The 27,989-nt window shown below is 36.9% G+C and overlaps 1 protein-coding gene across 1 annotated transcript; it reads left to right on the forward strand.

Moving 5' to 3' along the window:
- Positions 1-5,221: 5,221 nt before the first annotated feature.
- Positions 5,222-27,989, forward strand: CLDN16 (claudin 16). Its single transcript, XM_040253225.1, has 5 exons — positions 5,222-5,555; positions 19,806-19,908; positions 23,234-23,398; positions 26,252-26,443; positions 27,077-27,989. Exons 1-5 carry the CDS (start codon positions 5,442-5,444, stop codon positions 27,208-27,210), a joined length of 708 nt encoding a protein of 235 aa, XP_040109159.1. The 5' UTR covers positions 5,222-5,441; the 3' UTR covers positions 27,211-27,989.

Raw genomic sequence — 27,989 nt, forward strand, 5'->3', positions numbered from 1 at the left:
CCCAATAATGACAGCAATATCATGGGACTTACCCTAGATTTCATCCAAGAGGCAGGCGAAGAATTGGCTCAAAATGAATGTATTTGAAAGGACTGTAGGAGAGAAAAATGAGATTGCTTCATGATTACACCTTTTGTGTCCTCTGTGTTCAGTTCACTAAGTTGTTTTACCTCCCTATATATCTATCTATGTATGTATTACATCTATGTGTACGTACATAGATATGCATAGGAATACACAGATACATACCTGTACACACATGCATATCCATATATATGGCACATCCGAAGAAGAGCAAGATTGTAATGTAAGTAAATAGTAGCTATAGTTTATTATTATGTTTCAGGCCCTGTCTGGAGACCTTTACAAATGTTATTTATTTTTCATAGTCAACTTAGACAGAATTTGTCATTTTCATTTTATTGAGCCAGCTATTAATTCAGTAACAAATAGTGTGCCCATGAGCTCACGTATGTTAAGTGGCTTAGCCTGAACTTGAGTCTGCTGACTCTGAGGACCAAACTCTTTTACCATGGATTTATTTTGCCGTTAGATGTAGGCAGTATGGTGTTTGACAGCAGCAACTGATTTTATTATGTACATTTTTCCAGTGAGCATTGGGCAATTAAAAATAGTGAAAAGAGTATTCATAAGATGTGGTATAAATCAGCTTATTTTTCCTAAGAACATATAATGAACATAGAAGGAACAGTGTGTGACACTAACAAACGAGAGCACAAAAACAACTTGCTGTTTTTCCCAACTGAAAACGCAGAGCTGCTTCCACCTGCAGGCCAAAGGAACAATTGCAAGATTTCCATCTGAGCTGAGATGCGGAGTCAGGGTGCTAGGCTGAGGGCACTGATCAGTTCATCACCAGGTGGCTCTAAATCTTCAACCAGGAGTCATTCAAATGCTGGGCCAGTGGGAACATGGTGCTTATGAATCAACCACAACGTCTTAGGGATCCTGAGGAATGAACAGCTATGGAGCCGCAAGTGTAATGGAGCCACGCTTGTTGGCCCAGTATTTATCCTGAGGAATGCGGGTTGATTCTGAAGGACCAAGTCTACTATTCCTATCTCTTCTGTCAAATGTGAGAGCTGTGAGAAGTAAATAGAATGTATCATCTAGTTGCTAAGAACTTGCTATGGGGTGGGGAGGGACAGACTTTTAAGCACTTGAGGGTAGATTGGTCAACAAAACAAAACTGTCTTCATGGAGCTTAGATGAGACCATGGGTTTGAAAATATTTTGTAGACACTGCTGGGTCCCTTGCAGAGTGCTGACTGTCCTTCGTGTTTATACTACACTGGGAAACCCCTGCATGTTTCTAACCAATGCGCCTCCGTATTACACTTGGAAGCGGTACTGTCACTCAGTTGGCTGAACGGAACTCTTCACTTCCTCTCGTGTGCCAGGTTTCGGGCCACTCACTGCACCTTCTCAAGGATAGGAACCAGGGCTTCCGTACTCTATTTTCTCTGTCTCCAGGATCTAGCACAGTACTGCTCGGAGTAGGCTGTATGTGTGCTGAATGGAATGGACCTAACCTAGGATTGAGTTGATAAAGCTAAGTATTAGAATCTAGAGCATGGGGAGAATGAAGAATGGATTTAATTATACAGACTCACGAATGGTTTTTTGCTTTTGTTTTTGTCTTATTGAAGTGTAATTAATTTACAATGTTGTGTTAGTTTCAAGGCAAAGAAACTCCCTGCATTGCCGGAGACCTGGGTTTGATCCCTGGGTTGGGAAGTGAGTAGTAACCCACTCCAGTATTCTTGCCCTCATCCCTGTCCTTGAGAAGCTGCAGTGAGTGGCCCGGTGAGTGGCCCAAAACCTGGAACACAAGAGGCAGTTAAATGTTCCATTCAGCCAACTCTGAGTACAACCTGGAGAATTCCATAGACAGAGCAGCCTGGCAGGCTACAGTCCACAGGGTTGCAAAGAGTCGGACATGACTGAGTGACTAACACTTTCACACTTCACACACACACACACACACACACACACACACACACACACGGGGCTTCCCAGGTGGTAAAGAACTTGCCTGCCAGTGCAGGAGACATAAAGAGATACACGTTTGATCCCTAGGTAGGGAAGATCCCCTGAAGAAGGTCATGGCAATCCACTCCAGTATTTTTGCCTGGAGAATCCCATGGACAGAAGAGCCCAGGGGGCTACAGTCCATGGGGTCGCAAAGAGTTGGACATGTCTGAAGCAACTTAGCACATATTTTGTATATCCTTTTTTCAGATTCTTTTCCATCATACCTATTATAAGATACTGAATATAGTTTCCTGTGCTATATAGTAGGTCCTTGTTGTTTACTTACTTTATATATAGGAGTGTGTATATGTTAATCCCAAGCTCCTATTTAGCCCCTTCCCCTCTGCTATGCCCTCTGCTAGCCATCAGTTTGTTTTCTGTACTTATGAATGGTTCATTCTGCACCTGCACTTCCGTCCTCATGGCTCCCAGCACATCTGTCTTCTTTGAGGTGCACTCAGACCACACCTGTGATATCCTTCTTACTCATTGCTTAGTCCGCATGGCTCTCCTTTCTTGGATCTCCTGTCATATGATGGACTCACCCATAGAAATTAACCTTTAAACATGCTTGTCCTATGTTACCCTCTAAAAGTACTATACTTTGATTCAGGAATAATTCTATGGTAATATTAGTAGTCGCCCAATCCTTAACTACATACAACATCCGGTACAACTTGGGGAATGAAATAAGGTACAGCCTACATTTTTCTTGTGAAAGAATCTCTGATTTCCATATATATGTGTGTGTGTGTGTGTGTGTGTGTACATGTATATGTTTGCATACATAGTGCATGCATGGCGCTCAGTTCTTTTTTTTTCATTTCATCTTCTCTATTCAGTTCTGATATTTGAATTTGGGACCTAATACAGCAGTAGTTAAGGAAGAGTTGGTACCAACGATGTGATTCTGGTATCCCTCTAGCTTTTTCTATGAGCTATAATATAGTGTGAAAGTGTTAGTCACTCAGTCCTGCAACCCCGAGGACTGTGACCTTCCAGGCTCCTCTGTCCGTGGAACTATAGTATATGACTCTGTAAAGTACCATGCTGGTTTTAATGCTGTTTTTTCCTCTCTTCTTAATCCTTCTAAGCATGGTTGCCTGGCCAGAATCAGAATTTTGTATAAAACATTTACAAAATGTGAACTCTTGGCTTTCATTCCAAATTTCCCCAATCCAAATCTCTGAGGCTGGAGCTCAGAGGTCTGCATTTATAACAAGTGGCTTTGGAGATTCCAGTGTGTACTCAAGTTTAAGAACCATTGCCTTGGGGTGCATTGTTAGCAGGAAAAGTACATTGTGAAAAGTCCCTGGGTGGCAAGCTAGCAGCCAAGTCCGGGACTTTTCCTGTAACGGGCATGTGCTTCTGGAATTGGTTTCCTTGCCCAGATCAACAGAGCATGAGCATTTTAGATTTTAGGGCACAGGGACAGACTCACTTATGACTCACGAAGCAGCATGTGTGTGTTGTAGCTGCCTTACACTATAGGAAATTCCATTCTTTGAGTGAGCACTTTAAAAATAAGTATTCTTTTCTCCAATTATTAAGACAAATAAAGTAAATAAAATTAAAAGAATCTGTAATGCACCAACTAATGACAACTACTGACATATATGTATGTATACATATATATGTACACATACACATAGCCTTGTTTATGGCAATAAATAGAGTTATATTCCACATATGGCTTTGCAAAAGCTCTCACATTTATATTTCCATTCTCTACTTTTGAACACAAATCAATTAAAGTTAGAAAACAAGAAACTTTAGTTACAAACGTATATTATTTTAATATATACTTGAAGGATGTTTTATCAATACTGATTTTAGCCTTTTACCCTAAATATTATAACTGAATCATTAAGTGGAAAAAAGTAACCCCTTCCTCAGCTGTCACTAAAATAACTATCTCGGTAGCTGATTCTTCCCAGAGTAATGACCTGTTTCTAATCCTTTTCTCTTGTTTCTCTTTCTCTTTCTCTCGGTCTCTCCCTGTCTTTCTCCTTCCTTCCCTTGCATTAAGAACCACATAAATTGTTTTAAATGTTCATTTACAAATCTGTATTTTAGTGTAGAAAGATCTGTCTGAGGATGATTGAATGTTCTTTTAAGTATTTTAAAAATACCACTGGTTATGGCATATTTACCAGCTTTCCTAGGACTCAGACGGTAAAGAATCTGCCTACAACTCTGCGGGAGACCCAGTTTCGATCCCTGGGTGTCTTGAAGATCCGCTGGAGAAGGGAGTGAGTACTCACACCTGTATTCTTGCCTGGAAAATTCCCATGGATAGACGAACCTGGCAGGTTACAGTCCATGGCGTCACAAAGAGTCAGACATACTGAACGCATTCCCTTTGCTTCTTTGAGCATTTATACTCAATAAGGCTATGAAATTCAAGTTGCCCATGCTATATTGCACACTTAAAATAAGTTCTTTTATTCTAGCCCCCACAGTTTCTTTTTCAGGCATCTTTTCAAACATTGGTTCATGGGGAAAAAGTAATCATATAGGGAATTCTTGGTTATGTTAATATTTACCATTTAGATATTTTGTCTGACACTCTTCTAAATGATTTACAGACACAATATTGCTTTATTTTCCCAAGCACGTCATGATGTCTGCTTGTATTAATATCCTCATTTTACAGAAACTGGAGCCCAAGCGCCTTCAGCCTATAAACTTCAGAACAAGGATTTATACCCTGAGCTGTCTGGATTAAAATGCATACTCTTTCCCGCTGAATGATGTCAAAAGGTTAGGAGCCATGGCTCTACCTGGGGCCCAGGTGCTTGGGAACCCTTTATGGGCTGTTCTGCCCAGCACTTTGGAATGCAAACTCCCTTGAGCAAGCCCTTGTTGGCATAGTTTCACTAGTCTTAGGTAGTTAGCAAATATTAAAATAGTCCTAATATTAAAATAGCGCTTGGTCAACCGTATAGCCCCCTTACTGAGGGGAGGAGGAGAATAGCTCACTTTCCCTGGAGGGCCTGAGAAAGATCAGTTTACACACGTCAGCATGGGGTATAACCCTTCTTCCTTCTCTCCATCTTGACGCCGGCGCGTGCTTCTTGTGACCATCATCTCCCATTAGCCCACGGTCTGGGCAGAAACCATGAACAGGGCTCTTTTTCTCCCCCACCCAAAACACACTCAGTCCTTTCACTGACCTGGCTTCTGATTGGAGGCTGGTTGCTGCAGATAATGACCTCCAAGACCCCTCTGTGGGTTACAGCCTGTTTGTTAAGACACCTGCAGCGGGGAGCAAGGAAAAGGAAAAGAGCAGTATTTTCAACATCCCCAGGAACCAGAAGCACAGAAGACGGGGCCCAGGGCTGGCAGCTTCCCATGTGTCCTTTCCAGACAGTCTGCTCGCTAAGATGAGGGATCTTCTTCAGTATGTTGCCTGCTTCTTTGCGTTTTTCTCCACTGGGTTCTTGGTTGTGGCCACCTGGACAGACTGTTGGATGGTGAATGCAGATGACTCCCTGGAGGTAAGAAGTCAATAGATTCTTTTACTGACCCAAGTCCGTCCAACTTTTCTCTAAGCCCTCTGTCACACTACATTCTAGGACTAGTGATCATAGTACTAGCCAAAGTAGATAAACTTATTCCTTACTTGCTACGTACTAAGTCTTTACATTATTAACTTATTTAATTCACACAGCTCATCTATGGGGTAAGTATTGTTATCCCATTTTACAGATGAGGTAACTGGATAATCCCCCTTTTTTCATAAAGATAAACTCATACAAGCATAATTATATAAGCTTTCCAGAAACACCTCTTCCACTGCTGTGTATACCCAATTGAATAACATTCCAGTAACATCCTTCCTCACAAATAGAAATTTGCTAATCTTGAATATAGCATTAAGGGTAATGTGATAGACTTTCTTAAGAAATGAACACCTAAAAGTTGATCAAGTGATTAAACTCAAGTCATATAAAACCTACCCAATTACTATGTAATGGAAAAATGTCCTTTTAAGGAGTTTCTAAATAAGATAAAAAATTCCGTGTGAAACCAAATCTTTCCAGTGTGTCCCAAAGTGCAGGGGACAGATATGGATTCAAGAAATCCTCTTTTAAAAATGAGTTGCTCTTGGGAATCCAAGAGATGAGTGAGCGGTTCATATCTGAAAATTTTATTGCTGTCACTAGAGAAGTTCTGAATGAAGTAATTTTGAAATTTAGAATTTTTTTCAGTGGCTATAAGAATCTGAAAGAGGTAAAAATAAATTCTTCAGAATCAGCAACTATTCATTAGCGAGGCCTCAAAAAGTGTAGGTAAGAAAAAGAAACTGTATCAGGAACTCATAAAGAATATATAGCAACCCACTATGTTCTCCTGTGTACATCCTGAAGAGAACAATTTACTCTAACAAATGCTGTAACTTTATGAAGTTTAAGAAAGATACCCGAGGGCAAGTTTTTATATTTTTCTACTAATTTTATTTGTTAAACTCTCATGTTGGAGTTTCAGATGGAAAGTATTAATCTTTCTGTTTTTCTGTGTATTTCTGTTTTATTTTTTTTCTTTCTTTTAAATTTCCTCTGACTCCTACATGGCACTTCAAAGCCAATAGAGTTTTAAGTATTTCTTTAGCTAGCACTTGAAAATTATATTTCTGAAAATTGTAATAGAATTGAGATATTATAAAGGATGTCTGTTATATGTTAGTCCAGGGTGCATTATCTGACCATGCCCATAACTGGTGACTGAAATAAAAAACTGTCCTTTCAACAGTACTCAGAAAGTGCAGATAGAAACATTCTGCTACCATTAGCTTGCTAGAATATGGACTGTCAGTACTAGGTGATGAATACAAAAATATGCTGGACTTGAGCACACTTAAAATTACTTTTTTAAAAAATATGCAAAATCACATCTAAAAACATTCTTAAACTATTTTCTAAATCAACTTGAAAATCTTTCCCCTTAAGCTGATGGAACTGCTAACTTCACTTGATAAGAAATAAAAAATTTAAAAGGGTCAGACCTTGCTGAGATAGATTGGAAGTCCTAGCACTTAAAGTGTCTCCTTGATTTCATCTCAGTACATACAAACAATTTGCCATCTATTCTGTGCAAGAACACTTCTAGTGAAAATGAATGCAATGAGCAGTCCAGTTTACTCACCTCCAGTAAATCCTTGCAAACTTTGGACTATAGTTAGTAGTTTCTAGCTTTTTTCATATATCCTGTACCTGAAATGTATCATAATAAACACTCCCCAAGAATACTTCCCATTATAAGAACCTTTAAAATTTCTCTCCAACAGTCTCTTTATTTGTCAGTATTTTGTGGATCTCTCATAATAATTGCTCCTTCATTTGGCAACATGTAAAGTCATAATATTTTCCATAAATGTCAAGATATGATACTCACTGACACAATTATACTGTTCTCCCTCTTTGCTTCCTTCTCATGGATATAGATACATATATAATTGGTCCATATTAACAACTCACTTTAAACAACTATTGGAAAAAAAGAAGTTGACACAATAAAAGTGCTTTAAAAAAAAAAAAGCATAGCTTTAGAAAATTTGAACAAAAAGGGATATAATGAATTTTTAACTTTGTTAATCTTTTATTGTGATGAAGACATCAAAGTGGGAAAATGGATTCTATAGTTCAGGATAACATAACAAACATGAAATGTATGCATGTAAAAGGTACTCTGCTAATGCTACTAGAGGAGGCAAAGATAAAACAAGAGCAGGTCCTGCCTTTCATGAGTATACACTTAGGAAAAAAGATACCATGAAACTATAATAAAGGGCAGAGGCCAACTCATATTGAGAAAGAAATTAAGTACCAAGGGAACAAAGAAGATAGGTGATTATTGCCTGTCAGGGACATTGAAGCAAGCCTTAGGGAGTAAAAGCCATTGAACAAAGCCTCAAAAAGATGCAAAGGATTTCAAAAAGTAGAAATGGCAGCAGAGGTCTTCCGAGAGAGGACAAATAGCAAAAATACAGAACAAACGTGAGTAACAGGGAGCAGGAGGCAGATAAAGCTCAAATACCCCTTTGCCTTACTATAGAATGCTCAAAATGCAACAAAATAGTATTTTGTCTTATTTACACCTGCCCTGAAGAGAAAAGTTCTTTGAGTTAAGAAAAAGAATAGATGCATGTGTATGTATAACTGAATCACTGTGCTATATTCCTGAAACCAGCATAACACTGTTAATCAACAGTACTCCAATATAAAAAATAAATAAATAAAAACACATGGGATTGTGTCGCGCACAGCCCCAAGTCAGGCAGCAGGGGTCCTGAGCCATAATGCTGCTCCTCCTTCATTCTTGGGTCACATGTGTCCTGGAAACACTGCAGTGTGACAAGAACTTGGGTTTTGAGATTATTGTAGCCTGTGTTTGCATCTTAACTGTCTTCTACTGAGCAAGTCACAGCTCGTGTCTTTGGCCCAGTTTCCTCAATTATGAACATGATGTCGAATTCAGTTGTTTTAAGGTCCTTTTTAGTCTTATATTCTTCAACATCAGAACTCCTTGGCTATAACTCTGTCTAGAGACATGACTATGTCTTTCAGAGAGATGGCCAGCCAACACAGGAGGACCAATGGCATCTACGGCCTCCCCAGAAATTTCCTCTAGGAAATCTAATGTTAATAGTCTTCCTTTTTCTGTAGCTTCATATGTTCTTTCTTCTTGTTTCCCACTCTCCTTCCATCCTTATTTTTTTCTCCTTTCTAGTCTTCCTCCCTCCCTCCTTTCTTTCTCTTTCTTCCTCCTCTCATTTCATTCTCCCCTTCTCTTTTTTCCTCTCTTTTAAAAAATCTTTTATGCTCTACTCCCCTTTTCTTCTTCTTTTTTCCTCCCCTACTCTTCTACTTTGTCTCTTTATCCCCTCTATTTGTGCTTCCAGTTTTTCTTTTCTATCATCTATCATTCCACAAATGCTCTTTGATACCTATTGTCTACCTGATACTATAGTGGGTACACATTATGAAAGAGGAGAGTCTTGGATCTTCCTTACATTTCTCCCAGGGTATTGGGAGAGACAGAAAGGTGAGCTGATAGACACAGTATGCTATGGCCAGAGAATGCTGTGATTACAGGTACTTCTGAGTGGCCAGCTCACTCAATCATGAATAATCAATGAAGGCTACCCAGAAGTATCCAATCCAGACTAGAGGAACAGGTGAAAGGGCCAGAAAAAGAAGAGAGTATTGCAAGCACAGGATATGATATAGGCAGGGATCTACGTATGAGAATGCTGTATGTTAATGGCTTTGGACATATTTCAGCATGGAAAGAGTTTCCAGTGTAAGGAAAGAATATAGGTACTGGATCATCAAGGGATTTCTGTTCATGTAAAATATAATTCTTATATGAGGCTTTTCTTTATCTCAGTTGGTAAAGAATCCACCTGCAATGCAGGAAACCCAGGTTTGATTTCTGGGTTAGGAAGATCCCCTGGAGAAGGAAATGGCAACCCTTTCCAGTATTCTTGCTTGGGAAATCCCATGGACAGAGGAGGCTGGCAGGCTACAGTCCACGGGGTTGCAAGAGTCAGACACGACTGATCTAAACCACTACCATAGATCTTATATCATAGACAAAAGTGGTTCACTCTAAGCAAACATATATGTGTGTTTTAGAAAAATTCATCATTCTGGCTAATGTAAGGACTAGAAAAGGTAAAATGAATTACAGGGAGACCAATTAGGAAGCTTTTGCCATAGAACAGGAGAACAACATTGATAATCTAAACTAGGGTGGCACCAAGCATTAAAAGTTGTGAAGATACGGGAAGCTAAAGAACTTGAATTGGTGGGATTGATAATTGATTGCAAGGCTGATGCACAAGGAGAAGTAAAATTTGAAATCCACTTTCCTGTTTTGGGGCAATGGAAGGAAGGATGGAATCATTCACCTAGAGCTTAAATGGAGGAAGATTAATCTTTATGCAAAAGTTATTAAGCAGAAGTGTTCCTACACCATGCCATTTCTTTTTCACTTAGATTGTTGCACAACATCTTGTGAGGGCCAGAGAGGTCATGCTTTGTAGTGTGGATGTTTACAGGTTGAACCTGATGTTAGAAGGACCAGAGATGAAATCTCAACCTGCCAGGCAATAACTGTGTGAATTTAGACAAATGTTTAAGTTTTTGTAAAACCACATTTCCTCTCCTATAAAGGAAGAATAATGATATGCACATCATAAGTGTCTTGTGAGGGTTAAATGAGCCTATGTATCTAAAGTATTTACCACAGTACCAGGCAAATATGAATCAGTCAATAAATGTTAGATATATTATCATCTATCTGCAGTTTATTGCTTTGTTTTTGTTCTGGAGGAGGAGATGACATTTTGTAGAATGTTCACTGGAGGGAAAAATATGAGATTTAAGTTTTGTTCCTATTTTCTCTATTGATTCTCTTGGATAAATTCTGTTTATTTCTCTGAGCTGTTGGTTTTTCCATTTTAGTTTTTATGATTGTTCCCTTTTTGTCTAACTAGGAGAATAAGGCAGAGAATAAAGACAAAATAGCATAAGTATTCTATTAAATGCATTTTAAAAGAAAATAAATTGTGAATTAATAATATTATTAATATGTTATTATGTTATGTGTAATTCTTCGTTATCCATCAGTTCAGTTCAGTTCAGTCACTCAGTCATGTCCGACTCTGCAACCCCATGAATCACAGCACGCCAGGCCTCCCTGTCCATCACCAACTCCTGGAGTTCACTCAGACTCCTGTCCATTGAGTCAGTGATGCCATCCAGCCATCTCATCCTCTGTCATCCCTTCTCCTTCTGCCCCCAATCCCTCCCAGCATCAGAGTCTTTTCCAATGAGTCAACTCTTCGCATGAGGTGGCCAAAGTACTGGAGTTTCAGCTTTAGCATCATTCCTTCCAAAGAAATCCCAGAGCTGATCTCCTTCAGAATGGACTGGTTGGATCTCCTTGCAGTCCAAGGGACCCTCAAGAGTCTTCTCCAACACCACAGTTCAAAAGCATCAATTCTTCGGCACTCAGCCTTCTTCACAATCCAACTCATATCCATACATGACCACAGGAGAAACCATAGCCTTGACTAGACAGATCTTAGTCAGCAAAGTAACGTCTCTGCTTTTGAATATGCTATCTAGGTTGGTCATAACTTTCCTTCCAAGGAGTAAGTGTCCTTTAATTTCATGGCTGCAGTCACCATCTGCACTGATTTTAGAGCCCCCCAAAATAAAGTCTGACACTGTTTCCACTGTTTCTCCATCTATTTCCCATGGAGTGATGGGACCGGATGCCATGATATTCATTTTCTGAATGTTGAGCTTTAAGCCAACTTTTTCATTCTCCTCTTTCACTTTCATCAAGAGACTTTTTAGTTCCTCTTCACTTTCTTCCATAAGGGTGGTGTCATCTGCATATCTGAGGTATTGATATTTCTCCTGGCAATCTTGATTCCAGCTTGTATTTCTTCCAGTCCAGCGTTTCTCATGATGTACTCTGCATGTAAGTTAAATAAGCAGGGTGAGAATATACAGCTTTGACATACTCCTTTTCCTATTTGGAACCAGTCTGTTGTTCCATGTCCAGTTCTAACTGTTATCCATGTGAAATTGAAAAGTAGCTTCTCTACAAAGTTATTGGTCTCTCAATTATCAAAAATAAAAAATGTTTTCACAAGTTTTTTTTTTTTCATTTTTCAGTTCAACTTTTCTTAGTTATTTACTGAGAAGATCTGCCATATACCAAGTAATGCTATGATTAAAATTTTATTACCTCAAACGAAAGGTAATCCATGTTTGGATTCATTTTATCTTCATAACCAGATTTCCCCTGGGATTTCCATTTGCATTAATGATGCTACAATTCTTTCAGACATAAGACAATTTTCAGAAATAAGACAAGCATTAATGATGCTACAATTCTTTCAGATATAAAGTAAATATTTAAATTATTATAACTAGCATATACTCATTATTTCTATACTAGTTGTACTTTCTAACTGATTTCCAATTCCTTCAGCAGACATTCGAGGCTACAAATACTCTTTACTTCACCTCATTGTCTCCTACAGTTCTTAGCACCTCCTTCTAAATAATGCGAACTTAGGAGGTATTTGTTGATATAAACCAAATGGGTACCTATTATGATACTTGACACATTCACTAAAAGAATGAATAAATAAATGAAATAAAATATGAAGTACTATTTGGAAATCTCACATTGAACAAGAAGTATCTCTGTAGAAAGATCTCTTAGGCAAGACTTTTCATCTTGTTGCAATTTAAATTTTTCCAATATGTGGATCTGGTTCCTCTTTTTAATCAGATAACAATAAAGATCCAGTCCCCTGAGATGTATAATAAAATTAGTGAAGAGAGTATTCTCATCTAGAAAATATAGCCTTTCTTCCTGGTGCTTCAAAGGCGGAAAGAAATGAAAAAAAGGAGAGATATAAAAGGAAATTAATATTTTATAATAATTCACTCAACATAAATTGTGATCTCTGTCACTGGATAGTAAATATTGCAAAATTAAGATACCATACTTTCATAAGGAAAACATTCTAAAATGATTAAATATATGGCTTAAATTAAACAATAAATATTACAATGAAAATACTTATATAGTCCATATATGTAAATTAGATAATATTATCATGAAGACCACAGACATTATATTTTACCTACTAAGTTTGCATTGTCCCATTCTTGCCATTTATACCTTTAGCCAGTGCTTCACAGCTAAGTAAACAGAGTTAACCGAACGTATTTTAGCAAATAAATTCATGGTATGTAAATGGAGTAGAAGGGAAAGATGACATTTATTATGTTTATTTTAATCTTGCTTCCTCATCTTTATAAATACCTGTCTTGTGTTCTTTTAGGCCCTAGAATAGTAAGAAAAAGAAAATAAAATATAAAAATTAAAAGTTCAGAACTCTAGTAGAAAAAAATTCAAAAGCCATGTTTGTTCAAAGTGAAAATATTTCATGTTTTAGAAAACGTTGTTTACTATAGTATTATTAAAACTTTTGCATTTTAATAAATATATTCAAGTAAGTACTGGAAACCAGTAAGTTGCATCTTCAAAACTGCAGTACACTAGCATGAGGTTGGCAAAGTGGTGTGAAACTATGTTTCTATTTTATGGTGGTTTTTAAAAGAACATATCTTCATGACTTATCCCAGTTTTCTTTTGGCTAGTGCATTATTCTTATTATATTTTATATTTACACATAAATCCCAATGCATATGCATTTATAACATAATGCATAGTGAAAAAGAAAAATCTTGTTTGATAGTGGTCAGCCAAGGATAAATATTTACTAACTTGCTGTGTATAATTACTACATATGAAAAATGAAAAATGTAAATTAAAGTATTTTAAGTTTGTCTCTTCTCAAAAGATGTATAAAATATATAGAGACAAGACACACACACAAAACTGTAGTAAAAAGACAATGTAGGCAAAATTGTGTGTTGCTGCTTGTAACACAGAGTGATGAGAAAAGAGAAACTGGCAAAGACTAGGACAGAGATGCCTTAATGGGAAACTGCTAAGGAGTTTAGAATAAGAAATCCCAGGATTAAGGAATTAATTTTTGCCATTATCTACTCAACTTCCCCGGTGGCTCAGACAGTAAAGCGTCTGTCTACAATGCAGGAGACCTGGGTTTGATCCCTGGGTTGGGAAGATCCCCTGGAGAAGGAAATGGCAATCCACTCCAGTACTATTGCCTGGAAAATCCCATGGACAGAGGAGCCTGGTAGGCTACAGTCCATGGGGTTACAAAGAGTCAGACATGACTGAGCAACTTCACTTTGACTTTCATACTCAACTGGAAGAGAGATTATCAATCTAGTTTCCTTAAGTCTTGTCTATGTGGTATCCTGTTCATCCTTACCACCATGGTAAATAATTTCCAGAGTCAATTGAGTAGATAGGGTCCAGGCTGACATCCAATCAGCATAAACTTCTAGTCTCAGTAATAGTTCTTAGACTCCTGGATTTGACTATTCTACTCTATCCAGTCAAGCTGAAAGGACATATTAAGCATCAATTGTACATCTAGTGTATCAGTAACCATTTTCCATGGCAAATTTGAAATGAGAGTTAATGTGTATGGATTAAAAATAAATTGACAAATATTTTCTCTCAGTAAACATCTACTGAGCATCTATTATACACTGAGGAGCAGGGGTTGTAAGCTCCTTGAAGCAAGCTGCTATGCCTATCTTGGTCATTGCTGTATCCTCAGCATTAGCTGGTTGACTGACATGGGACAGACACTGAATGAATGAACATAGTCTGAACGACAGACTTGGGAGACTGATGCACATAAATGCATATGAAAAGATAATGCAACATTATAAATGCTATAGAAATATGGACAGGTTGCTGTGGGATCCAAGAAGACATTAACTCCAGCTGGAGAGACTGGGAGAATCTCATGGAAGAAGACATACTTTTGAGGCAAGGTTTCAATGATAGGCAGAAATTTGAAGAACCACTCAGTTCTTGCTAATTGTTGTTACATGGAACTAGGAATTCCTGGTGGCCAGATTGGCCAGAAATCTGTATTCTTATAAAATCTTTATGTTTTACTGTTGGCAAATAATACATATTAAGAAATTTATGCTGGCTTAATATTTGTGTCTTGTACTTTTACTGTCACACCTTGGGTAAACTGACTTCTCCTCACTTCAGGATCAACAGATATTCATTGAAATGATATAAAAATTCATCAAGTATCAAGACTGCCCTAGTGGTCCCGTGGATAAGGCTCTGCGCTCCTAACACAGAGGTCATGGGTTTGATCCTTGACCAAGGACCTAGACCCCACATGCTTTAACAAAGATCGAAGATGTGTCACAGCCAAATAAATAAATAATAAAAATAAAAACCCTTTAAAAATAAAATTAAAAAGTGAAAAACAAACCAGGGAAAACATTATTTACAGAAAAGTAAATGCTTTCTTTTTGCAATTGCCCTCTATGTTGTTTATCAGTTTAACTTTATGGAGGCTTTCAATGGCTAAGTCAAAGATCTCTCTTGGCAAATGTCACACTACACTTGAAAATATGTGGGTTATTTTCAAGTATTGCTGATATTGATTTATATCATAATTCCACAGTAATAAGAGAACAGGCTCTGTTATGATTTCAGTGCCTTTAGACCATGAAATTTTTGCACCTTGTTTTACATCCTCAGATATGTTCCAGTGTCTCCTAGCTTGCAGTCTATGGGAACTTGAATAAAGTTTGTATCCTACTGTTGCATGGAAATTGTATAAATCTTAATTATGTTGAATTGGTTGACAGTGCTTTTCAGGTCTACTGTATCCTTCTACTTCTCTGTAGACTCATTCTGTTAATTTTTGAATTTGATATTGAAACTCCAACTAAAAATCTTAATTTATCTACTTAAAAGATAATGGTAGTAAATAGTGGAACTACATGTAACCTTTTCTGTATTTTCCAAGTCTTCTGTAAATGTGTTATCATACTTTTATAGTTAAAAAAATAAAAATTTATATAAATAAAAATTACTGAAGTTTTATTTTATATGTTATCTATTAATATATGGATCACATGTTAAGAGGACAAAGCTTAAATTTGGAATTGTCCATTTTGGACAACACTGTGAGATAAAATTATAGTTAATGTTGTTTTTGCCCTTTCGGTTCAGTTCAGTTCAGTCCAGTCACTCAGTCATGTCAGACTCTTTGCGACCCCATGAATTGCAGCACACCAGGCCTCCCTGTCCATCACCAACTCCCGGAGTTCACTCAAACTCATGTCCATAGAGTCGGTGATGCCATCCTGCCATCTCATCCTCTGTCATTCCCTTCTCCTCCTGCCCCCAATCCCTCCCAGCATCAGAGTCTTTTCCAATGAGTCAACTCTTTGCATGAGGTGGCCAAAGTACTGGAGTTTCAGCTTTAGCATCAGTCCTTCCAAAGTATACCCAGGACTGATCTCCTTTAGAACGGACTGGTTGGATCTCCTTGCAGTCCAAGGGACTCTTAAGAGTCTTCTCCAACACCACAGTTTTGCCCTTTAAGAAATATTAACCATAGTATTTTAAGCATCAGTCTGCTTTGCAAGAACCTTTTCTTAAAACTTTAAGAATTATAGAGTTGCTTGCCTTCCTCAGAGAGTAAAGAATCTACCTGCAATGCAGGAGACCCAGGGTTGATCCCTGGGTTGGTAAGAGCCCCTGGAGAAGAGAACAGCAACCCACTCCAATATTCTTGCCTGGAGAATTTCATGGACAGAGGAGCCTTGCAGGTTACAGTCCATGGGGTCACAGAGTCAGATACAACTGAATGACTAACACTTTCACTTATCTTTGTGCCTTTTAGAGGGTTCTTAATAAGCCATTATACAACAGAAGGATAAGTGAAGACTCTCAATTTTAGGCAAGGAGGGCTTTCCTAAATGTGATAAATAGCCTACAGTCTTTTAACCTTGTTTTTTGTGCACAAAGGCACCTTTAAGAGTGTCTCCAGTAAGTGCTATATTAACACAGAAGTTTAGTTAATTACAGCCACTATTCTCACGTACCTTGACTGAGTGTGAATACCAAACAATCTAATATTGTGCCCTAAAGCATTAATACCTAATGAAATTGGATTCCTTGTTTCCCCTAATGAGCTCATTGCTTTTCTAAATACGGTTATTGCAGGTAAATGATCAATAGCCTTGAAAAATGACAGCACTACTGGATTATTTTGGCAAGAAAAAAATACTTTTTAGCTTAAAATAAGTATCCTCAAATATATATCTCATCTCATTTTCTAAATAACCTCACATAGAATGACTAAATTAGATTTCATTATTTCATTTTAGTAGCTGAGTTAGCAGGAAATTGGAGATTATTAGTCAATCTCTGATTATTAAAATAGTGACTGCAGGTCCACATAACCTACTTCAAGTTGGAATGAACTAGATCCAGTGTGTTTCTGTTCATTGAGACTCCAACAAGTAAAAGGCTATGAGAAGGCTTTTTTTCTGTTGTATTATGATAGTTTAGTACAAATCATCTCTACTATATCCATTTCCCCAGGCCGCCATAGCACATTACCACAATTTGTTGACTTAACACAAGAGAAATTTACTCTTTTGCAGTTCTGGAGGCCAGAAGTTTGAAGTCAAAGTGTTGGGAGGGCTGCACTGCCTCTGAAGGCTCTTAGAAGAGAATGAATGCATTCCTCGCCTCTTCCAGCTTCTGATGACCTAGGCATTCAGTGACGTGAGGCTGAGTCACTCTGAAGTCTGCCTCAGCGGTCACATGACCTCCTTCTCTTCTTTTGTCTCTCCTCTGTGTTTCTCTTCTTCTTCTTTTTTTCAAAATTTAAACTTTTTATTTTGTATTGGAATATAGCCAACTAACAATATTTGGTAGTTTGAGGTGAAGAGGGAAGGTACTCAGCCATACATATACATCTATCCTTTTCCCCCCAAACCCTCCTCCCATCCAGGCTGGCACATAACATTGAGTAGAGTTCCATATGCTATACAATAGGTCCTTGTTGGTTACTCATTTTGAATATAGCTGCGTGTACATGTGTGTGTCTCTTATAAGGACACTTGTCACTAGATTTAGGGCCACCCTGGTAATTGAAGATGATTTTCTTATCTCAAAACTCTTAATTTAACTACATATGCAAAGTTCCTTTTTCCAAATAAGGTCCCATTCACAGGTTTTGGGGTTTAGAACATGGCCACATTTGGGGGCAGGTGTTGCCATTCAACCAATTACATCTACTTTTCTCAACTTTCATATGGTTCATTAGTAATGCTGAACTTAGTCACTACTCAGGTTATTATGATGTTTAAGTACTTTACAAATTTTATCATTTATTGAGCAAATCACTTGTACTATGTATGTTTTGTAATTTTTAATTCTTATAGTCACTTTAGCATTAGTTCCTATATAAAGACAAGGAGTTTGAGGTTCAAAAAGGTAAGATCTTGCTCAAAGAAACAACACAAGTAATGAGTGTCAATTTAAAGTCTGTTTTGTCAGTTATAGTTTACATTTTATGTGTATATAACTTTGGGCTTCCTTGGTGGCTCAAACAGTAAAAAGTCCACCTGCAACACTGAAGACCCAAGTTTGATCCCTGGATCAGGAGTATGTCCTGGAGAAGGGAATGGCAACCCACTTCAGTATTCTTGCCTGGAGAATTCCATGGACAGAGGAGCCTGGTGGGCTACAGTCCGTGGAGTCACAGAGTCAGACAACTTAGCAACGAACACTTTCATTTTTCATATAACTTTGTATGTTCAAATCCTCCTTCAGAAACATATATTAGATTTCATAAGATGAATTTTCTGTATTAAATTATTAGTCTCTGTGGTGTCTCAGATCAGATGTGTGTACTAAGTCACTTCAGTAAAGAGTCTGCCTGCAGTGTGGGAGATCCGGGTTTTATCCCTGTGTCAGGAAGATCCCCTGGAGAAGGAAACGGCAACCCACTGCAGTATTCTTGCCTGAAAAATCCCATAGATGGAGGAGCCTAGCAGGTTATAGTCCATTGGGTCACAAAGAGTCAGACACGACTGAGGGACTTCACTTTCAGCCAGTAGTAAAGTCTTATTTGCTGCACAAACAACTTCAAAGCAGAACCTGAGGCAGGGAGTTTCATAGCACAGTTATCCTCTGATATAATTTTATTTTGCAAATAAAAATGTTCTATATTCCTTTCTTCTCCACATCAGTTCTAATCTCCCTGCCTTTCATTTCTCTTCCCACTCTGCTCTGTTATTTATTCTTTCTTTAAGGAAAACGTTAAGCTTTCATTTTCCAAGATAATTTTTGGTTAAATCTTACTAAACTATTCCCAGATTGCCAAAATAATGTGAATCTGTAATTGAATCAGAATAAGCAATCATATTAGCTCTGTTCCATATGCAACAGTTCTGTCAAGAATAATTGAAAACATTTCCTGTTGGCATGTTTATAATTCTAGGAAATCTATTTTGACTTACAGCTTGTAAAGTATGAGAAGTTTCAGGACACTGCTACCTTTTAGCTTTAAAGTGGATATTTAGAATCATCTGTACAACATTTCTAAGTAGTAGTGGTTTACAACTGTCAGGTTTATGAAATTAATGTTCAGATTGTTTACATCCACATCATAGCTTAGGCATTTGTAGTCTGTCAGTGGAGCAAGGGTGAAGTCATGTGGTCTTTATATTTCATTTATTGTTGTCTTCATGTATAACTTTCTTTGACCATTATTTTAAATCTATGAATTTCATGTATAATAGCATGTTTCTTCATGGGATTCATCTTCATGATGAAGAAAAACTAATGTACATTCCTAATCGATTCAAGATGTCAACAGTGATCATCTATTGTTATATTGATTTTTTTTTTTTTTTGATGAGTAAATGTCAGCATAGCAAAATGAAGTGCTGCCAGATTAGATCGACTTGAAGATGGAGCCAGCCATAGGCATCTGAATGTGTTTAATTCTGATTTTATCCATCTTCAGCATGACTTATTCCCCCTCCAGTCCCAAATCAGGAAATAAGTTTACTTTCTGTTGAGAAAAGCCTTTATTGTTAGTGCTTAAGAGAAAATACTCTAGAATGTATGGTGTTTGTTGTCAATGAAATGCTTACAGTGCTTGTAAGCACTGTGCTTTGCTGTTAGTTTCATAACAGCCAAGTTCTTCCTTTGATCAAGGTAAACTGAAGTGTGTCTGCCTGGCTGTTTCACATATTGTCTTCTCCAACATCTAGGTGAGCACAAAATGTCGAGGCCTCTGGTGGGAGTGTGTCACAAATGCTTTTGATGGAATTCGCACCTGTGATGAGTATGATTCTATACTTGCTGAGCACTCCTGTACGTATGCCTTACACATCCCTCCTTGTCAGGGCAGGGAGACTAAAGGAAATTGAACTCAGGTTTCCATGATGTATTTTTGTCTTCTACTATACTATAGTAAGGTTCTGTTCAGTTGTAAATGTTTCGATTAAAATTTTAGTTTATTATTTCTGAAATGTGAATTGAAGCATTGTTAGCATATTTAATCTTTTCCCATCTATTTACAAATTCTTTTAGGGTAAAATTGTTACCTTATTCAGCTCTGCTATCTCACAAACTGTTATAGTACCTTATACACAGTAGGCTCATAGTAAACAATTTAAAAATGAAATTAATTCTTTAAGGGCAGTGATTTTTATGATTAGAGTTGATAGGTTAGTGAAAAGATTTCAGAAAAGTCTTTTAGCAATGACTTAAGTCAGATAGAAAATTTACAATATTTCAGTGAATGATTTGCTAAGAAAGAGAGAAGGTCGAGGCAGAGGGGCAGATACAGAGACAGAAGGATAGGGACACAAAGAGATAGGCAAAGAGACACAGACTGTGGGACCAGGGAATGAAAAAAATTCAGATATGTGACACATTATTAGCAAATACAAAAAGCCAGTTCCTTCATCTTCTCTACCTTTAGCTTTAAATTATAATTAGGTGTTAACAAGGCCCTTGTTTCTATGAATAGAGACTTCACAGACTGAAAAACCTAATTACTGATTTCTCTCCACTCTTCTCCATACTATTTATTTATTTACTTAGAACATCAAATTGTGCTAAGTATTGGTGTAGTCACTAAATTTAATTTGTTTTAGTCTCTTTCAAATAAAATGATGGGTGGTGGTACAACATGGCAACTTCTTTTCTTAAGATAAATGAAAAGTAAACCTTTAGAATGTGACTTTTCCCCTGGACAGCTATTTCAGTCAAGGAAAAAGCACTTAAAAGGAGTTGCACTCTAAAAACAGCATTCTCTGCCATTTAGGATTTGAGTTCCTGGAATACTTTTTAACATAATTCATAAGGCTTTTATTTCACTTTTTTGGTAAAACAAAAAACAAAAACAAAACAAAACAAAAAAAAACTCTTATGTTTTCTCTTTTTTCTTGCACTAACCTAGAAAGAAGCATGATTTGGTCAATAGGAATGGACATTTGTGTTCGTGTGAACACTAGGTTATTCTAGAAATTCAGGGCTACATTTAGAGCTGAGAAGAACATAGAAGGATACAATATTTCCAACTTTTAAAATATTTTTAAGTATATTTATGCAAGAAGAAAATAAAATCATTCATAAGCCTACTACACAGAGAAAGCCACTGTTTGTATTTTAAAATGGTCCTGTATCTTTTGCCTATACTACTTCACATTTTCCTCTTGATATATTTTTATCTATTACTTTTTTAAAATATCCTAAAAAATCTCTTAATATTCTTTAAAAATTCTACCATATGCTTAAAGACAAAAGAGCTAAAAATGTGTTCTAAGAAACTAATGAGCTGTATCCTCTAAGTTAATGATGTTACCTATGAGAGTAGGATTTTATTTTTAGTCTTTGATATCTTTTATACAATCACAATTAGATCACCTTTCTCATTGCTCTGGCCTACTTAGGGTATTTAGACTCAGATGCATTTTTTAGGACTCTGTTGATACTGTTAGTCTGAGCCCATCTCACCCCTTCAATGTTCTGGTAGCCCAATCCCAGACAATCTCCCAAAGGAGATTCCTGACTGGCCAGCATTAGCAACCTACTTGCAGAGCTGCCTTCTTGAAACTGGATTAGCTATATGGTCATTGGATGACATCACAGGAGTGAGTCCTCGAGTTCCATGGAGTGTCTGAAACACACTTTGTATAGGAGTTTAGGTCAGACAGGGGAAGACCAGGGCCCACAATGATTTCAGGGCACTCTATCCAGATGACAATCCTGGCCCTGTTGACCTAAGTTTCAAAGGAGACTTACAAAACTTCAAGGGAAATATTCCAGAGTGTGGAACCACTTGGTTTGGAGTGCTGAACAGGAGGCTTATTTGTGGATCAAGGAGATCTGTCGAAATGTAAAAACTATCAACCTAACAAGTTACATATTTTTCTCTTTCTTCAATTTTGAAAAAAAAAAAGAAACTCAGATTTGGCCTAAATTTGAGTCAAATTTTTAAAAATATCGTCACTTTTTGATATCTTAAATATTCACCTTTTAAGGTATAGATTGATTTTATGCATTGATTTCCTCTCTTAGAAGAATTGTGAAAATATTTTATATTTGAAATGAGGAAGATTGGCCACATTTTTACAGGCTGTCTATAACTAAGTAGGTCCTAAAGTGGTCTCATCATTGGGGAAAAATTATTTCAATAAAATGAAACCCCAAATCACTATGAAAATAAAATAATTACTGTAACATCAAAGCAATAAATTTTATTACTCCTCTCCACTAGCCAGCTAAAGTACCAATAGTTCTGACTTCAGATAATTAATCCTCCATTAGTGGTAACGTTATCCTAGTTTTAATTTAGTATCACTGGGACTCACAATTGAGGAAACTTTCACAGTTGATGTTCCCATTACAGATGACTGCTACTATTCCACTTCTATTTACCTGATCTTCTCTTTCCTAGACTTTCTGCCAAATATTCTCATTGGTGATGGCTTTAAAATATGTGCAGTTGACAATGCAAGGTGGATAGATTAATGCAGAGTGTTGGCCAAGAGGGGTCACAACATAAAGGAATTAAAAGAAAATATGATTCTGGCTTCCAGAAATAGTCTACTTAATAGTCTACAGAACTTCCTTCTTCTAAAGATCTGCTGATGGCTTCCACCTGAATTGGCATGAGACATCTGGAAGTATTTTATTCTTCTCCTCTATATTAAATTTTAACCAATTATTTACACTTTTTCAATAGAAATTCAAACAAATATAGTGATTAATTATTTACTGAATATTTATTGGGTATCTTTGGAAGAAGAAATACTCTACTTTCAATATAGATTTCAGCTAATACTTGTGAACAAGACTCATTCCAAAACAGGACGCAAAAAGAGAAATAGTTATTTAGTCTCTGCCATATGCCAGACATTTTGCTAAGAGGCCAACAGGATCATAATAAGCAGTGCTTAAACAAATAATGTTTGTTTAAACAATTAATGTCAGTAGTCTTATAATACTTTTGAATTTTATGAAAAAATTAAATAAGAGTATTTTCAAGTTCATGCACGTTTAAAGTGTGATTGTATTCACTGGGCATGTGTTGATGTATGCAGTTGTCTTTTTTTCTTTGGTGAACCTCTATGTATTAACATGTCTCCTTCCTCTGATTATGCTGAAACCACATGCTCTGATCTTTTAGTGAAGCTGGTGGTAACTCGGGCGCTGATGATTACTGCAGATATTCTAGCTGGATTTGGATTTATTACCCTGCTCCTTGGACTTGACTGCGTGAAATTCCTCCCTGACGAGCCATACATCAAAGTCCGCATCAGCTTTGTTGCTGGAACCACATTACTAATAGCAGGTACTAATCTGGACTAGTGATGGGGATAAAGATACTCAACTAAGGTTTTGGGATGAAGAAGGGTGTTGTTCTGAAGGAGTTCATTTTAGGATCATATGTGACTTGCTTTTCTAGAATGAAGGAATAAGGAGCACATCCACCAACCCTGCTTTCTCTAGTTATGTAATTAGATATTAATCTTTGGCTAATATCCCCAATTAAGGTTTTTGATGTCCTCAAACAATTTTTAACCACTTAAAAAATATATAAAGCTTTAAATTTTTAAAAACATTTTTGGTGATTATTCTTGAAGTTAAATCCTAAAGTAAGCCCCAAGTTGCCACCACCTTGCCTGTACACATCCTCACCAATTCTTTCCAATGACCTAAGTTGTATCAGATGACATCACCCTTATGGCAGAAAGTGAACAGGAACTAAAAAGCCTCTTGATGAAAGTGAAAGACGAGAGTGAAAAAGTTGGCTTAAAGTTCACCATTCAGAAAATGAAGATCATGGCATCTGGTCCCATCACTTCATGGGAAATAGATGGGGAAACAGTGGAAACAGTGTCAGACTTTATCTTGGGGGGCTCCAAAATCACTGCAGATGGTGACTGCAGCCATGAAATTAAAATAAGCTTACTCCTTGGAAGAAAAGTTATGACCAACCTAGATAACATATTGAAAAGCAGAGACATTACTTTGCCAACAAAGGTCCATCTAGTCAAGGCTATGGTTTTTCCTGTGGTCATGTATGGATATGAGAGTTGGACTGTGCAGAAAGCTGAGCGCCGAAGAATTGATGCTTTTGAACTGTGGTGTTGGAGAAGACTTTTGAGAGTCCCTTGGATTGCAAGAAGATCCAACCAGTCCATTCTGAAGGAGACCAACCCTGGGATTTCTTTGGAGGGAATGACGCTGAAGCTGAAATTCCAGTACTTTGGCCACCTCATGCGAAGAGTTGACTCATTGGAAAAGACTCTGATGCTGGGAGAGATTGGGGGCAGGAGGAGAAGGGGACGACAGAGGATGAGATGGCTGGATGGCATCACTAACTCGATGAACGTGAGTCTGAGTGAACTCCAGGAGTTGGTGATGGACAGGGAGGCCTGGAATGCTGTGATTCATGGGGTCACAAAGAGTCGGACATGACTGAGCAACTGAACTGAACTGAAGTTATATCAAGTTCTATATTAGACTTTTCTCATGTGCCAACTCATATGATCATATCTGTAACAATAAACAAGTATAATCTTATCTTCACTTAAGCAGAGAATAAGTGGATTTCTGAAGACATAAATCAAGCAAGACTAAAAAGCAATAAATCAAGATGCACTTTATATGGGGTTTATTAGTGAAACAGCAAAATTGATATTTTCCTGAGGTCAGCCATTAATTTCAAATTAGTCATCCTAAATAAAACCCACTGTCTTTCTTGGATCATAATACAAATTGGGAGTAAGTGCACTATGAAAAAACCAAAATGTAGGAAGATTGAAAACCATCTTCTTTTTTGGTAGCAGCAAACAGTCACCAAAGCAAATTTAAGTGGGAACCTGACTGGGACGTGAAGGGTAAAGTGATGAGAATTTTAAAACTAGAAATACTTGGAGATATGTATATATGTGTAATGTGGGACTTTATGCCAGTTAACTTAATCTGTCTCCTTTTTTTGGTCTGCAAATTAGCGTAGAGCCCCAGCAATAGTATCCATTCTTAATTGTTGCTGTAAAGATCCCAAAGTGGGCAGAGTAAGCTCATAGCAGAAAGTCTCACCCATCACATGGTCAAAAATGGGACCTCCCTGATATTTTCACACAAGGCCCTAAGGATCCTTAGCTTGCACTAACAAGTCACAATAATTTATTAGTTTTTTTTCTTTTCAAAATATCCATTCCCATATCCAGCTTAGTGAAAACATAAACCTTTTGTATGTAACAATGTACTTTATTTAGCAATTTAAACATCACTTAATGCTATGCAATTTTGTTCTATAATTCTTTTTAAGACATCACTAGATACTCTATTTTTCATAAAATATCAAAACTAAATTTAAAGAAAAATAAGTCAATGAAGAAAATTCCTGCAGGAATGGCTAAAGAGATGACTGAATTAAATCACCCAAGATGACCAAAGCCTTGGAATTACTATATATATAAAATCTGTTTTAAGTTTCAAAAAAAAAAAAAGAATTTTCATGATAAACCTATAGGTTTCAGTATTACAGAAAAGAGATAGTAATTTATGTCCTGTATTCTAAAGGTTACTATGTGTTCACGATCACGTCCTTCTTAAACTTGTTGCGTTAAATAATTGTGAAAAGAGTACAATGAAATTGTGACTTAAATGGAAATCACAGACTTACTAGGAAAAAAGGTGAGAGTTTCTTGGGGGTTTACAGATTTCAGAAACACTATTTTCATATAGTCTTTTGTTCTACAACTGCCCATGATATTTTCTTCCATTTGAGCCCTGACATGCAATTTATACCTGTAATTTATACATGTGAAAGGACTCTAGTTGCATCATTTTAAACCAGTCAGTTTTCAGAAAGACAAATCTGTGAGGATTAAATTTTATTTGAAATAAACAAAATACTTAGTTTATTCTTACATGGTGGGTGTGGTAGATAAAGTTTCAATTTCTACTTCAGTTATTTGTTTTTAACCCCAAACCACTAAAATTACAGGTGCTGATTGTGTAGTTGACATAACTTCAATCATGGGTCTGGGTGGTGGGTCGGGGAGTCATAGACTACTCTTAAATACAACATGGTAGAATACTCTTAAGTACAATACAATAGAATAACTTAATCTTCTTGGATTTACATTTGGAAAAGACATGAATTATTTTTAGCAATTTCCATTTTTTTCAGGTGCTCCAGGAATAATTGGCTCTGTTTGGTATGCTGTTGATGTTTATGTAGAACGTTCTTCTCTGATTTTCCACAATATATTTCTTGGCATCCAATATAAATTTGGTTGGTCCTGTTGGCTTGGAATGGCTGGTTCTTTGGGTTGTTTTTTGGCTGGTGTTATCCTCACATGCTGCTTATACCTCTTCAAAGGTAAGGACAAAATAAAATAGCACACTTCTTTGCCTCCAGTGTTATTTTTCCCAACCTAATGGAAACATATCTCACCAGCCCAAAGTAATATTGATAGCTTGATACTTATCTATTACCATTAGAAATTTCCATTGTTCAAGGACAACTGACTTGTAATACTAGAACCTTACTATCCAGTTAGTGATATATTTGTTGAAAAAGGCGGGGGGGAAGCAGATACAATTGTGTTCAATACCCAAATAGATAATAATTATTTCAATGTGTCATTATCTTATATATCTCATTTCACACAACTGACTAAATTTATATCTAGAGTTAAACAGAGAAGTAGATGCAGAGTCAAATCAAATGTATCCTTGTTGTTAAAGAATGTAATGTGTTACTAAAAAAAAAACTAGGAAATTTCTCTTCTCATAAAAAAAAAAATAAAAGGAAATTACTTCGCTGAATTTTAAATCTAAAAGCAACTTTCAGGTTGAAACTCTTAGACTTTCTTCTAGGGTTCTTAGATGATTCCTTCTGAAAATATTTATATTCTTGCCTCTTTGAGAAAAGAATATATAATTACATTTTCCCAAAAGTTTACTGAGCCATAATTATTTTTATATCACTACGTTTATCTCTCCCAAACAGATGTTGGACCTGAGAGGAGCTATCCTTATTCTGCAAGGAAAGCCTATTCAACCACAGCTGTTTCCATGCCCCGGTTACATGCGACCCCTCGAACACAGACTGCCAAAATGTATGCTGTCGACACTAGGGTGTGAATTGACATGTATCAGTCTGTACATATGTTGTTTAACTAATCAAGTGAGTTCAAATTAACCAAATAGCAGGCCTATCCAGGATCAGACATCTAGGCCTCAAATCCAACTAAATTAATTGCTCAGCTTAGTCAAAAAATTAGAGTCTCCTATTCCTTCTCCTCAATTATTACTTTCTTCCATGTTCTTTTACCATCTCTCTCTCTCTCTCTCTCTGTCACACACACACACACACACACACACACACTTCCCCTGTATTTGATGATAAGGTTGCTAGGATACAAAAACATTTGTTGTGATTTCTATATTGCTACTAGAGATAGTGACATGGTGGTATTAAAATGATATGACTCTTTTTAAGAATGGACAGAAACTTTCAAAGGAGGCCAGAGATTCTAATCTTTGAAGGGACTGACAAGCTCTTAGCTCTTTCCCTGGCTTTTGGCTCACTTTTTGTATTCTCCACTGAGTGAGTTATTTGATAACTCTGAAGAAGATGATTTTTCCAAATTCAAACCAGTATATCAAAGCTTACCATTGCTCTGATTCTGTTAAAACAGAAAAAGAAAAGAACAGCTCCATGTACCAGCCACTGGTGGGAGTTAAAGATGAAAAGTGCCCTCTCTATGCTCTAAATGTCAAAAGCAAATGCTGAATTAATACCAAATTAATATCAGAGTCAGTGCTGACTTAGGAACATAAGAGATCTGTGTATTATTTTATCACTACTCCAAGTTTGCTTGTATATTGTCCAACATTAAACCACAGCAGTTAATAGCTAA

This window comes from Oryx dammah, unplaced genomic scaffold, assembly GCF_014754425.2.
Source record: "Oryx dammah isolate SB20612 unplaced genomic scaffold, SCBI_Odam_1.1 HiC_scaffold_2, whole genome shotgun sequence".
Classification (NCBI taxonomy): domain Eukaryota; kingdom Metazoa; phylum Chordata; class Mammalia; order Artiodactyla; family Bovidae; genus Oryx; species Oryx dammah.